This window comes from Balaenoptera musculus, chromosome 13 (genome assembly GCF_009873245.2).
Source record: "Balaenoptera musculus isolate JJ_BM4_2016_0621 chromosome 13, mBalMus1.pri.v3, whole genome shotgun sequence".
Classification (NCBI taxonomy): domain Eukaryota; kingdom Metazoa; phylum Chordata; class Mammalia; order Artiodactyla; family Balaenopteridae; genus Balaenoptera; species Balaenoptera musculus.
In genome coordinates this window covers 89,554,324-89,567,991 of record NC_045797.1, presented here as the reverse complement: position 1 = coordinate 89,567,991, position 13,668 = coordinate 89,554,324, and the positions used below count along the sequence as shown (strand labels likewise).

Sequence of the window (13,668 nt, the reverse complement as noted above, 5' to 3'; positions counted from 1 at the left end):
AAATCCCCCTCCTATGTCCTCCCCATGTGGCCCTTACACCTGCTCTCCTCAGCCCTGGCCAGGTCCATTTTGGTTTCATCTTTTCAGCTGTCACAGCTGCATCGTCCGTGCAGGCGGTCGGTGCTCCACCTGTGGAGAGCTGATCTGGGGCTCGCTCTGTGCTGGGACCCGGCTGGAGCGGGCTTTGGGGTCTCCTCTCCGGGGGACCCTTCCTCCCCTCCCCAGTCTGTGCTCTGACCTGCCCACCCTCCTCCTCTTCCTTCAGGGAATGACCCTTCCTTCCCCATCCTTTCCTGATGCCCTATCATCTTCTTATCACATCACACGACCCTCCCCTCAAATTAACATACATCGTTCCTTTCCTTTTATGCTAAACTCTTCAACTATTAAGGCTCCCCTGGGGAGGGCACGCGCCTTCCGTGCTCGCCTGCGGCGTCCTGCCGACTCCCACTCGGTCCTCACCCAGGCCGGCCCTGGGACGGGATCTGTGCTGCTCTGTGCCTACACGCTTCCAGCTTCCTCTGCGGCTCACGCCTCTCCCTCGGGTGTCAGCTGCCAGCGTTTCCCAGCAAACACGCCGCCCTCTGCGCCTCCCCCAATCTGGGCTGCCGTTCAGCCTCCGTCAAGGTCTCCTCTCTAGGCAGTTTCATCCCGTTTCTACTAACACTGCGGAGGACAGACAGGGCCACCCGTGTGCCTGGCCTTCTCCAGGCGTCCAGGCTGGCCCTCCAGCACCCTGCGGGAATGTCACACACAACTTCCAGCTTCAGTTGGAAAAATCCAAGCGTTCGTTCCCCTGTTAGACGTGGCCCTGGCTTGATGACCGGTTTAACGCCCTTGCCATGGACCAGGGAGACTCCTAGACGTCTTCTCAATCTCCCTCCCTTTCTCCTTCTCATGGCCTGTCCTGCCAGCCTGTCTCTGGAGTGTTCCTTGAATCTGTCCCTCTGCCACTGCCTCCTTTCTGCCCTGGTCTCCCGCGTGGACCGTTACGACGGCTTTTAGAAAATGCCATGGGTTTTCTCTCTCACGCAGGACCGGCGCAAGCGTCGCCCCAGTGAAGTCTGCAGGAGGCCACGGTCCCTGATGCCCACAGCAGGGGGCTGGAGCTCGGTCACACTGTCTCACGCCCCCTCCTCGGCTGGGTCGGGAGTTCCAGGGGGAGGCCAGAGCTGTGTCTCATCCATGGTGTGTCCTCTGTGTATCTAACACGGTGTGTTTCAAACAGGGTGCAGGCTACTTTGTGGAATTCAAGTGGACAGAATGTGAGTGGGGGACACTAGCCCAGAAAAAGCTAAAAAATAAAAAGTAGAAAAAGAGAGACATATCTTCTATGGAGTCCTTTAATTCTTTTACATTTTTATGGTACTATAAAAAAATTGCATATGAGTAAATCTTTAGAAACTATTTTCTGTGGATGCTCTGGGAGGTGTTTGTAACACTGGTGTCAGAGCTGAGTCCCCACGGCACGTGAGCAAAGGCCAGGCGAGGTGTGATCTGACCGGGGCTGTGTGAGCAGGTTCGGGGTGCAGCTGTTCGGGACACGGGCCTCGTGTGACTGCATTTAGACGTTTCTTGTGAAAATATGGAGTCAGGAGGATTGTTCAGCCATGAGAAGGAACTGATGCTCTACTTTGATGTCTCAAAGAAAAAGTGCACAAAGAAGCTCTTTCTTCTTCAAACATTAGAGCTTGGTCCTAATGCCTTCTTTGTAGATGAGGACAAGAAGTACAGAGCGTGTCACCTGCCCCGCGACACACAGCTTGTTAAGACTGAACTGGAGACGTCAAACCCAGGTCTCCGTGGAGACAGATGAGCTCAGGGTTGGGACAGAGGCGGGTTTAGGTCTGAGCTCAGTTCTCCGCTCAGACCAGCTCGGAAAGCTCTGAGCATCTTCAGGGCGCTGGGTGCTGTGCTGGTTCCCGGGAGAGGCGGTGACCATCTGGCCTTCATGTCCCTCATCTGACAACAGGGCCAATACCCCCTGCAGGGTTTATTGGGGTTAGATGGGTGCCAGCCAGCGGGGTGCCCGACCGCAGGGGGTGCTGGGGCAGAAGCTGCTGTGGGTGAAGCAAGCTGCCCCTGCTCATGTAACACACGGGCGCGGCCCCTCTCCAATCCGCTGCGGCCGCAACGCTGCGCCTTTGCCTGCAAGACGGGTCTGAGACACATGGCTTTATTGTTGCCAGGGGCCACTTGCAAAGCTGGAGCCACAATAACTTCTACAAATATGTCACCTGAAAACCCTCTGCTAAACCTGTTTTCTAAGCTACAAACTTTTCTCTGTACTTCCGAAGCTGGCCATTGTGATGGGAAAGCAAAATCACCACTCAGCTGGTCACTGTCACAAACAAGCCGAGCTATGACATTTCCCCCCGTAGAAACCGAGTCTCCCGGAATGAGGAAAATGCCTACCACCTTAGACTTGAAGTCCGGATCTGACACACAGCCATTGCTGAAAATGTGCCTTTTTTCTGAGCCATCAATCCTAACTCTACCTAAATAGTTGGCATACTTTGTATGCCGAGAGAAAGATAAACAAAAAAAGGGCACATCATTTCAGTTCTAAAAGAAATTTAGTTGTCTTCATAGGTCAAGGGCATATTCTCAGAACTTAACTAATTAAAACGGATGTGTAAGATCCAAACCCACCCAAGTTAAACCCTCTTACTTAAGATTTTATTGTGTAGAAATGTCGGGACAACATGAAATAGATTTTACAAGTAAAATGCAGTAACACGTAAGTACTGGTTCACGGAAATGGAGAAGTTCAGATAAGTGGGAAAAAGACGTCCCGAGGCCATTTTCCTTAGGGATTCATAGCCGCGCAGTGCTGGATGGATGGCTCAGAGACTGTCTAAATTCAGTTCTACAATTTGTGAGGAGAAAAGGAGAGAAGTGACTGGCTTGGGGGCGGGGTCACAGAGCAAGTTGGAAATGAAGTAAGGAACAGAGCCCCGGCCAGCTGCGCGGGGGCCAAGCTGCAGAAGGCAACACTGGATGGTGAGCCCGGGTCCCAGGGCAGGTCTACGGGGACCACGCCGAGGAAATGCTGGACGCTGCGGGGCGGGGTAGAGCCCTGGTCCTGGCTGAGCTGCCAGCCCGGACAAGGAGGGGACACCTAAGTCAGGTTGCACTGACCAGAGATGGAAATGACAGAGGCGAGGAGGATGCAGAAACGAGTCACAGGTGTGCGCGCTCCAGGGCGCTGGCGAAACATGGACTTACTTTCTGGAGGGACCCTATCTTTGTGCGGGCATCCGGACAGACTGCGGTGATGCGGATAAAGCCCGGTTACGTGGCCCGTTCCATCGCACCCGGGGGTGGGGCACTTGCTCTCTTTCTTTTCTGCTCTCGAGGGATCTAAAAGCGACAACAGGTGTCAATAGAATGAATTTTTTACCAGCTGAAGACAAATGTGATTATTTAACAACCGAAGAGACCTTGATCAATAAAGAAACAAAGCAGGTGTCGGGGACAGACTGTGACATCCGTGGGTAGTTCTTTGGTTTGGGGTGATTTTTTAACCTTAAACGGTGTAATCAGGAATCATAAAATATTTTACTTTTGATACTAAAGAAAAAAAACGCTCTCCCTACCTGAACGCTTGATTAATTGTTCCCCGTGTGTTACATGATAAGCCGTTGCTCAAAGAAATCAACATAAATAATGATGAGACAGTGACCTTCTCAGAGAACAAAACGTTTCTGTGATCCTTCAGCAACCGCTTTGTTACATCCAACCAGGAAACATAACGCCATTTAAGCGCTCCTGAGCAGAGCTTCTTTCTTACTGAGCGCTCTGATTGCATGTGCTACTAGTTGCACAGTTTTACCGGTGCTGAGACTTCTCCTGCAACACTGTCCTTAGCACGCCAATTCAGTGCTTTTCTCAAGACCAGCTGAACTCTCAGAAGGCACTGCAAGCAAATGACCGAAATGGTGGAAATCCCACCTGACAGAGATGATGGGCAATCAAAGATGTTTCAGAAGCTGCTGGAGCAATCATTTGTTTTGATCTCCTCGTCTGTACTTGGAACCAGAGGCAGGCTCTGACAGCTGTGCGTGCATGCACAAAACTAAGAGGTGACGCTTCTAGGCAGCCCATGGGCTCTGCAGCACCCGTCGGGGAGGAGCAGAGCAGACATTTGGTCAAAACTCGAATGGCAGATGCCAGAAATGCAATGACATTGCTAACAAAATTACTTCTACATCCAGAACTGACCACAGTTCATAAATGTGCAGAAAATAACTCCAAAAACCCAGACCAAAGAGTCACGTGAGTGTGTGAAACACTATTTTTGAGCCAGTTTTCAAAACCAGGTGCACAGATGATCGATAGAGGGTGGTTACTGGGAGTTTGGCCCAGGGATGTTATAGTTAAAATTTCTTTAAGGCTTTAATATTTTTGTAGTGATATCTCATTAATCAGGCCAATCATGATCACTGGAAAATCGACATTTTACTTTTGGCAAAGAATTCATTTTATATCAAGAAAAAAGATTGGTTTAAAAAATTTGGAACTTTTATGGGCTTTTTTCTCAAGTCATTCATGTGAACTTGAAACAGACAAAGGACTCACAGGAATATATAAAGACTTTTATGTTTATATAAAAATCCCTCCTTTTATTTTTAGCTAACATTCTATTCTCTGAAATGTGTCTTTAAGGTCCTGGAATCTCTTAAACCAGTGATGGCGTTGAGGGTAGTGTCCTAGATATAACAGTCGGCTGCTTCCTACCATTATTTATAGATAATCATCTCTGAAGACAAATCTGAACCTATGCTGTTGTGACTTCATTTCTAAATATCTTATTGGAGCTTCTCTTACATGTGCAACCAAAAAGCTCAGCATTTTATTGCCTTTTGAGTAATTTCATAATAATAGTGGTACAACTGAATGAATGCAAATATAAAATAGTAAGTGCGCAGTAACAGTTTCAAGGAAAATATTATTTAAGATCATAAACTAGAGATATAATTTAAAACTATAGACTAGATATAAAGGACTTTTAAAGGATAAAACACTAAGTTATAACTACTAGTAATCATTAAGTGACTCTTTTTCACGAGTATATTTACAGTTTCCTAACAAATTATATTATTTCACGATTTCGAAAGTGTTCTGAAGTTAAGTGCAGGTTTGTGCAAACACCGTGTGGCTTCGTCTACTGCAGTTTTGGAAACACCAAGCGTGTACTCTCCTCTCGATGCTGCGTCCTGGTGGAGGTGGGTCTCCTCTGCCTTCACCAATACCCTCACCTCCCCTTGCTTTCTCCCTTCTTGCCATCCCAGTTCATCTTGAAAGCAAATCTTTGAACAAACGCAAAACAACCAAGCAAGCAAACAGGCCAACGATTCAACCAAAAACCCTGCAACAATGTCTAGAAAAAACTGTGTGCTGTATTTAGGCTGCACCCTTCCTCCCTTTCCGGCAGCTGCTTGAGGAGAAGAAAGACAGAGGACATTTTGTGATGGCCTTGTTTTTTTTTTTTAATATCTTTTGGCCGCTTCACGCAGCATGTGGGATCTTTGTTCCCCGACCAGGGATTGAACCTGCACCCCCTGCATTGGAAGCTCAGAGTCTTAACCACTGGACCGCCAGGGAAGTCCCTGGGATGAACTTCTTTTGTTTCAGCTCAAGCTCTTGGAAAGGTTACTCATTTATAATTTAAATCATTTTGAGAAGACTGTGTATGAATGAGAATTGGTGTGAGTGTTCTCTCCATGTTTAATAAAGTAGCAGAGAAGCTGACAATAGATTGGTGATGTGCTATGTGTCCGTGTTGGTAAGAGAGCACATAACTTTTTTTTTTTTTAATAAGGAGGGCATTCATCTCTTTGCCCCATTTTGGTGTCCTTGCTTGGCTTTATTTATTTGGTTTTGAATATAACTATGGACGTCTTCAAACGAAATTTGGAAGTGATGTGGAAAACACTGATAAGAAACGGCGATTCGCTTTGATCAGAGGAGGAAGACCCGGAAAAACGGGGGAGAGGCAGAAATCAGTGCTTTCCAGCTCATTTGCAAAGTCCAAATCCCCAACCCTTCCCCCATTTCGGGGGAAAAAAGCACATCCTGGTTTTGGGGTTTTACTGTTTGTTCCCATCCTGTCCCCATTTATTTAGGGGAAGCAAGTGATTTGAATTCCACTTCTTGCCAAAAACAGAATAAAAGAAAATAGCAAGAATAACAAAACAAAATGAATCAAAATCTACAGCAAGCTGCTGGGTTGAAAGGAACCACAGAAACCGAAGAAGGCACGGCAACATCGGGTCCGCATGAGCCCGCGTGTTTCCTCAGTAAGTATAGCGCTGCCTTCTCAATGCCCAGACTCAGTCCTGAAATGCACTCTGCAGAATCCCAAACAGAACGCTGCCACATTTGTCCACCTGAGCCAGCCCATGAGAAAGGACACTATTTCTTCCTAAAAGTGTCTAGTTCCTATGTGAGTCTCAAATATCCAACTAAAGATTTCTAAGAGATTGTGCTCTAGTTGTAGACACACAAGCTGCGTCTCCTGGTCTTGGCAAACACCCAAAGCAAGCTTGATGCCTCACTCCATGGCCTTTAAGAGAGGACGCTTCCTCATACCCTAAGCCTCACAGGGTCTGGCCTGCACCTGCTTTACTGAAACGATGGTCAGCACCCAAGCACCGGCCACATCCAGAACCCGACTGGCCTCTGGCTAAGGTTTATCTCCAACTGGGGTTTGGTTAAAGCGAAGCCCAATGTGCTCCTGGAGGTACGTGCACACATGGAGAGGAGAATACACACCTGTGTAACCGCAGAAAAAGGAGGTTCTGATCCTTTGATGTTTCCGTAGCAACGGATTTTCAATCCAAATTCTTGAACCTCATTCTAAGGAAACTCAATATTCATCAGAAATGGGACAATATACAAAACAGAAAAACTTCTTGGTACTAATATGGAAGAATTTAGGGAATCACCAATTTCACCCTTGAAGTTGCTTCTTACTTGGTTCTGAGAGTCTTGTAATTGAAATATTCACAAGGTCCTACACGAGGTCAAATTATCATCCGCCTCGTATTGAAAGTGGATGCAGCTGTTACTGGAAGCATGAAGTCAGTCATTCAGGGTGGAAATATACATATTAGGTGTAGTGACTCTATATGGATATGGTTGAATTTACAGATCTATGCAAACATGTGCCCACAAAATTCACAGGTGGAAACCTGGATGGAACTATCACAGTGGATGGTTTTGAGTGTCTCCCAATAAAGCAAGCACCATAACTGTTTTCACGATGGAATGGAACAGTGAGGGGGTGAATATACTAAAGGGATGGCTATTGATCTGGGCCTGGGACACACCAGGCCATGCGTAGCAAACGGCTCCCATTCCTTACTACCTTAAGATAATGAACGTGCAGTCACCGCCCTTGTCTTACGCTATCAGTCATCCTGTTACTGTTCAATTTCTGTCGGGGGTGTTTTCTATGGGGGAGGTTTCATCGATAACTGCCATTTGATGATCGTTTTATAAATCATGATGCCACCTACTCAATGCAATTTACCAAATACGTACTTCATCCCTGATGGACTTTTTGTCACCTAAACCCCCGCCACTCCACACGGATTGCAGTTCATCTGTAAGAACACAGGCTCACCCTAATATTTTCTATCACGTGATGGGCTTGGGCTCTGACCCTGTCTTTCCAAGGCATGCATTTTCCATCGAAACGTCATGTTATCCAGCTGCTTTGTGTATTTCTCAGACAGATATTTCATTTGCTCTTCAGAGACGTAATCACAAAATATAACTCTGGAATCAACCCTAAGAAACCTGCGTTCGTGATGTAATGGAGTGGGATATGCCCTTGAATCGTAGCCTACACCTGACAGCTTTTACCCTAGCGCACATTTTCGTGAGGCAACTTACGTTAGGTAGAAATATTACCTTTACCATAGTATGGCTTTTTGACATGGCTGTCACCGGCCTTAGGCTTCCTCTCCTCCCCGGGGAGCGGTCGCGGTGACTGGTCCTCGTAGGACCTCAGACTGTCCCTCCTTCCCGCCTCCACCGCCATCTTCTCCCTCATGGCCTTGGCCCGCTCAGTTTCCAGGGCGATCGCTTTCTCCAGGAGGGTCAGGTTGCCCTTGGTCATGTCGAAGCCCTCCTCCGACCTGTCCGAGTTCACGGAGGCGGCGTCGTCCTCCCGCTCGCGGTACCCATCCTCCTGGACGCAGCTGGAGAAAGTTCTGGGTCTGGGGCTCAGCTGCTCCTCCAGCCTCATCAGGTTCATCATGTCCGAGTAGCTGCGGTCGGGCGTCCTCCCCGGGAAGTCGTCGTCCTGGCGGCCGTGCGGGCGCGGGCCGGCGCCGGGCTGCGGGGGCCGCTCCTGGGGGCTGCTCTCGCTCAGCTTGCGCGCCAGGTCGAAGCACTGGTTGCGCAGGCACTCCAGGCTGCTCAGACACACCTCCTCGTCGCTCTCCTCCACCAGCTTCTCCGCCAGCCCGTTGTTGGCGGCCTTGCCCAGCGCCCCGTAGGTCAGGCTCCTGCCGTCGGGTGGCGCCAGCACGTCGGCGTAGCCGCGGTCACCCGTGTGGTCGCCCAGCACCGCACCGTGGCCCTGGGCCAGCAGCTTCAGTGAGTCCACCGTCTCCCTGACCACGTCGCTGTCCAGGTCCAGGCTGAGCTCGCCCTTCCGGCCAGGCGTCTCGTTCTTGTCGCTGTCGTCCTCCAGGCTGTGGGACGTGTTGCTGTTCATCTCCGACTCGGTGCGCGCGCGGTACGCCGCGTCCTCGGCGATCTTGCCCAGGTTCAGCAGGGACTTGGCCACCAGCTCGTCGTAGTTGTCGTACTCGTCGTTATTGTTGTCGTCCTTCTCCGCGTCCTGCATCATGCGAGTGCTGTGACAGTTCAGTGGATGGCCTTCTGCAAAGAAAATGAAAAAAAAAAAAAGGGACAAAGAAGAAAAGAAGAGGAAAAGGTGGCTAGAACCTGTAGCTGCAACAGCGTGGACGGCGAGCTCAGGGCGCGCGTTACGCCCGGCCCGTCACGCCCCAGGACCCAGAGTCCCACCTGCAGGTCCGAGGACAGCGGCGGCAGAAAGAAAGCGCGGTGCGCTCACAGCAAGGTAGGCCATTAAAACACCTGCTGCAAACGACGAATTTCCTGAATTAATATTCAAAGCAACCACTCTATAGGATAAGTAAAATTTTAAAATATTACTTTTCCGTTACTTCTAAATTTTCAGCATTACTTCTTTTATTGGCCTTCTTTATTGACAGCCCAACCAGACGCATAATAATTATACTCATCGTATGACTAGGCTTTCTAAGAGTTCGTGAACTTGTCGCCGACTTGTAAGCAGATGTGCACACCAATCGCTTTTAAATTGTTTTCACAGTGATGCTCGGGCAGCACAGAAGAAAGCCCGAGGTGCTGGAGGGTCCTGCAGGGACGCACCGACACTGACTCTGGGCGGTCAGTATCAGGAACACACGTTGGGGCTGGGAGTGGTTTTGAATTTTCTACCCTAGAGACAACTTATCCAGATACACAGGGAAGCAAGAGGAACGCCCCCGCAAAAGCTTAGAAGGGAACTCTGATTCGCTGTGGTTCTTTATATGTATCTCAGCAGGCTGGAGAGGGTGGGTGGGGAAAGTACGCAGTGACCGGATGCCAACGAAAAGCGCGACTGTGATGACTCGGTGCCACTGTGACACACTGCCCAGCATCCACCCCACAGCCTCGGGAAACTGCGGTGAGCTGGTAGAAACAACCTGTGAATAAGTGGCATATCCAATCTCAAAAAATATTTAGGAAAACTCATTGAAAAAAAGGCCAAGTTAAAAATTACACGAAACCCCTGTGTTTCATCTGAAATGTATTCCGTTCAACACTAAAGGCATATCTGGGATGATCTCTCTCGCTCATGTTACGTGATCGCTACCACGTATATTGCAAAATATAGATAATACTAAATGGATTCTCAGATGGATCCCTCCCCTACTTTAGGTTAGATTTGGTTAACTGCCTGCCATTTTCAAATATATTCTTTGTTTCTATGATTAAATCAACCAGAGTAAGAAGAACTTTTAAAGCTTATTAATGAGGAAATGAGGCGTATTGATTCGTAGAAGATGCCAGCTGACTCAGGGACCCCAAGTGTTTTCTTTATGGATTTTGTGCTGTCTCCTCAGAACAGGCTTTTGTTGGTGAACCGGGTTTGGACATCGGCACATCAATAACAGAGAACAACATCCTTGCTAGCCCACACACAGAACCAGCACATTTTTGAAATCTAACACATCTCTCCAAACCTCAGCAAATCAAATTTGCTGTGTATTAGTCAGACAGCACCACTCATTGCACCAAACAAATATTGTATCTCTTCTGGATAATTCCTAGGAATCAATCTCCTTAGAATAAGGTTACACGTTTTCCCGAAGAGCATCAAGAGGGAGGAAAACAAAAGCAGCGAACGCATCAGAAATACCGTAGAATTGTTCACCCAACATGCACACCCGACACGGCCCAGGGCTAAGCTCTCAAGACGCAAAGGCACCCCTGCCTTCAGGAACCCTTGAAAGTGTAACTTATATTCTCCTCTCAATTTATGCACTTTGGTCTTTATATTCGTGGGCTGACCAGAGAAGCGGCCTCTAGCTAACCAGGCTGCGTTACCTCTGCACGAAACTGGCATTTTTGGGGAGCCAGCACCACTGCACCCACCAAGAACCAACCACCAGATGAACCTACAAGTTGTGGTTTGAAAACAAGGCACCACGTGCAACCGTTGGAAGCATTGAAAGTCGATTCTAAGCAGAAGCCAAGTCAAGTAAGAGGTGGCGTTGTCCTGATTTCCTTCTCACTCTCTCCTGTCACCTGAAGAGCTTGGAGTAGGAGGAAGTCAGTGAAAGGAGAGACCAGGGCAGAGAGGCTATGCCCTCCACCCCCGCCCATCTAAACCACAGCGAAGGCTGCATGGGAACCTGATGCTGATGAGGCCCACAGTCTATGAAACTCCCCACCTTCCTACCAAACTTGTCATCCGCATGGTTTTCATTAAGTCTCCAAATTCAGAATCTCAGGATGATCTTCAATTCATTTGCCCCAAAGAGGAAGTGGTTTCCCCTCAGTGTCACACAGAAAAGGGACACGGCTCAGCTTTCCAATCATCAGGCACCTGCTCATGTCTCCGCTCCTTGCTAGGTGACCTTATCGCTTTACAAGGAGATTAAAGGAAGGTGGACACGCTCTTCACATGGCCTCCCAGCCACACAGGTGAGGGAGCCTGCGAACAAGCTGGGGGGTCCTTTCCCTTCTGAAGACCTGGACCCTGCAGGCCGCCCCTTGCTGCGTAGCCACATCAGGGTGACAGTGACAGGGGAACTTATACCTCCTGGTCCAGGCCGGGCCTTTGCTCTTACTGGCTGGGTGACGCTGGCGGCCCAAGCCAGGCCTGAGCCCTTAATGGAACCACGAGAATTCTGTGCTGCATAAAGACCCGCATGTGAACGAGCCCTGCACGCCTGGTGGCAGGTCTCCGGGAAGGCCGGGCCCACACAGCAGATGTGGAGGACTTTGCCTACTTGTAGGAGAAATCTGGGGCATCAAGGGACACTGGGTTAGCATCTGACTGAGCAAGGCTCGGCTCTTCCTCCTGGTCACCGACCTCTGTGTCCTCCGAGGCTGCCAGACCCCCAGCAGTAAGACTGGGGGTGTCTGGAGAGACTGCATGAGTGGCTGAAAATCCTGGCGGGTTAATGGACATTTTCAAGTTATCAGTATTTAACTCTTTCAAAACGCATGTGAGATAAAGTCAAGCCTCAATGATGTGGGCGGATGGAAGGGATCCATCAGGCAGCCTGTCAACAAGCAGGTTCTAAGCTTCAGCCTCCAGAATTCAAAATCATTCACAGCGAGCTTTTGGAATTTCATCTCTGGTTTTGTGCTTTCAGGCAGTTTACCCTTCTAGTTATGAACAGGCGGTTCAGTGGCTCAGGGTCTCCCCAGTGTTTCCTCATCAAACAAGAACCTTGTTTTTACTGTAATTACATGCAGTTTTGGATTCCTGTGTGAGCTCTGTAAAATGTCATAGGTCTGAATTTTATCTCCTTTGAATCAGATTGTTATAAACAATTTAGGCTCAGTAGCTGCAATTAGAAAACCAAAAACACTTCTTTAAAAAAATGGAGCCATGTATGGTATTTTGTCTCCATCTTCACGACCGGAATTTGCTGTGGTTAGAACTCTGTGGATTATAACTTTATAAATACAAGCACTGGCTTCATTTAGTATTTTGTCTCTAAAAAATATGTCTGACTCACCTTTTAATTCTTTCAGTGTCTAGTGCTAAACCCGATTGTGTTACTGCTGTTCTTTCTAGCCATTAAAATAGGCCGTAGGCTAGCAAATAGAAAACTGACTAAAAAAAAAGATACAAGAACAAACAGAAAGAAGAGACACTTCTTCAAAGCAGAAACTGCTCTAGATTTACCAGGTCAGAGAAGACGTGGTCTAAGAGTCCACTCTCGTGGGTTTCAAATCACCAAAGGCCACAGTTTCTCACGGCATCAATAGGTGTTTCTTTTTTGATTATAGAAATAAATATCAACATTCATTTTTGACTTGTAAGTACAGAAATGTGATGATATATTAGATCCTAATGAGAAGATGATGGTGTTTTAATAGCCGCAGCAACTACAGGAAAGAAGCAAAAGTGGTGATCATCGCACAAACCCCATCTAGCGAACACAGAATAACAGCCCCAGTGGTCAGTCTCGTGGCCTGTGGCTGTCAGTCCTCATTTCATGCCCACAGGGGCCCTGTGAGAAGGAGGTGTCACCTACTGTCCTTCCGAAGGTGACAACACGGAGACCCAGAGAGGCTGGCGTTTTCTCCACATCATCCTGTTGCTAGGTGACAGAGCGGGACGCCGTCCCAGGATGCTGGGCCGGCACAGCCTCCTTCCACAGCAGCCAGACCTGCCCGTCCTCGCCGACACGGCCCGTTCTAGACTAGTCCCAGCCGGGCGTCCAGCTCTCCATCCACCACGGTTGCTGCCTGCCAGCCGCTCGGAGCTGCTGCCGCTGTTCGGAGCCTTCCTCCTCTATGTTGGTTTGCTGAGGTTTGAGGGCCAGTTATAGCACCAGGTGTTGAAATGTCTGCCCGAATTGCCAGCTTCGTTGGCCTGTCACCTACGAGGGTGCTGACTGGCGGAGTTTAAGTCCATTCTGATGCGGAGAAAAGATTCGGAAATTAGGAACATCTTGGACTGGGTTCCTAGGACCAGCGTCCTGGGCAGCGTGAGGGGACCGAGTGGGTAGGAAGGTGGGCGGGTCAGGGACACCCAGGCATGAGGTTGTGCAGAGACGGGGGAGGGAAGGACCAGAGGACAGACCGACCCCCTCAGTGATCCACGGACTCGGACCCTCTGATGACACGTAACTCCTGCAGCCCCGTCCCCAAGACCAGACGGAGCGATGTGAGTTTGGTCCTTCTGCAAATACCCCCGACCCTCTTTGAGACGTCGTGGACCCTTTCCCTCTGTGGTAAGAGAGGCCTTCCTGCTCGCCCAGGCGCTGCTCGCACTACAGCTTCTGCTGGGGAGGCGCCAGCCTCGGCCGCTTGGGAGGGTGGATCCTGGGCACAGCCCTTCTCCCATGGCCAGCACTGGGGCCCCGGCAGCCCTTGCTC

At 49.2% G+C, this 13,668-nt stretch overlaps 1 protein-coding gene across 10 annotated transcripts in view; it reads right to left on the bottom strand.

The window, feature by feature from the left end:
- Window positions 1-13,668, bottom strand: part of MYT1L (myelin transcription factor 1 like) — a 406,818-nt gene that overhangs the window by 89,283 nt on the left and 303,867 nt on the right. For 6 of the 10 annotated variants that reach the window (XM_036873928.1, XM_036873927.1, XM_036873932.1 and 3 more), the window contains 2 exons: window positions 7,921-8,898; window positions 3,229-3,363 (listed from right to left, as the gene is read on the bottom strand). In XM_036873928.1, the coding sequence (XP_036729823.1) occupies window positions 3,229-3,363; window positions 7,921-8,898 (1,113 nt within the window). The remainder of the gene's footprint in view (window positions 1-3,228; window positions 3,364-7,920; window positions 8,899-13,668) is intronic. The other 4 variants (XM_036873935.1, XM_036873930.1, XM_036873936.1 and 1 more) reach the window with 2 other exon arrangements.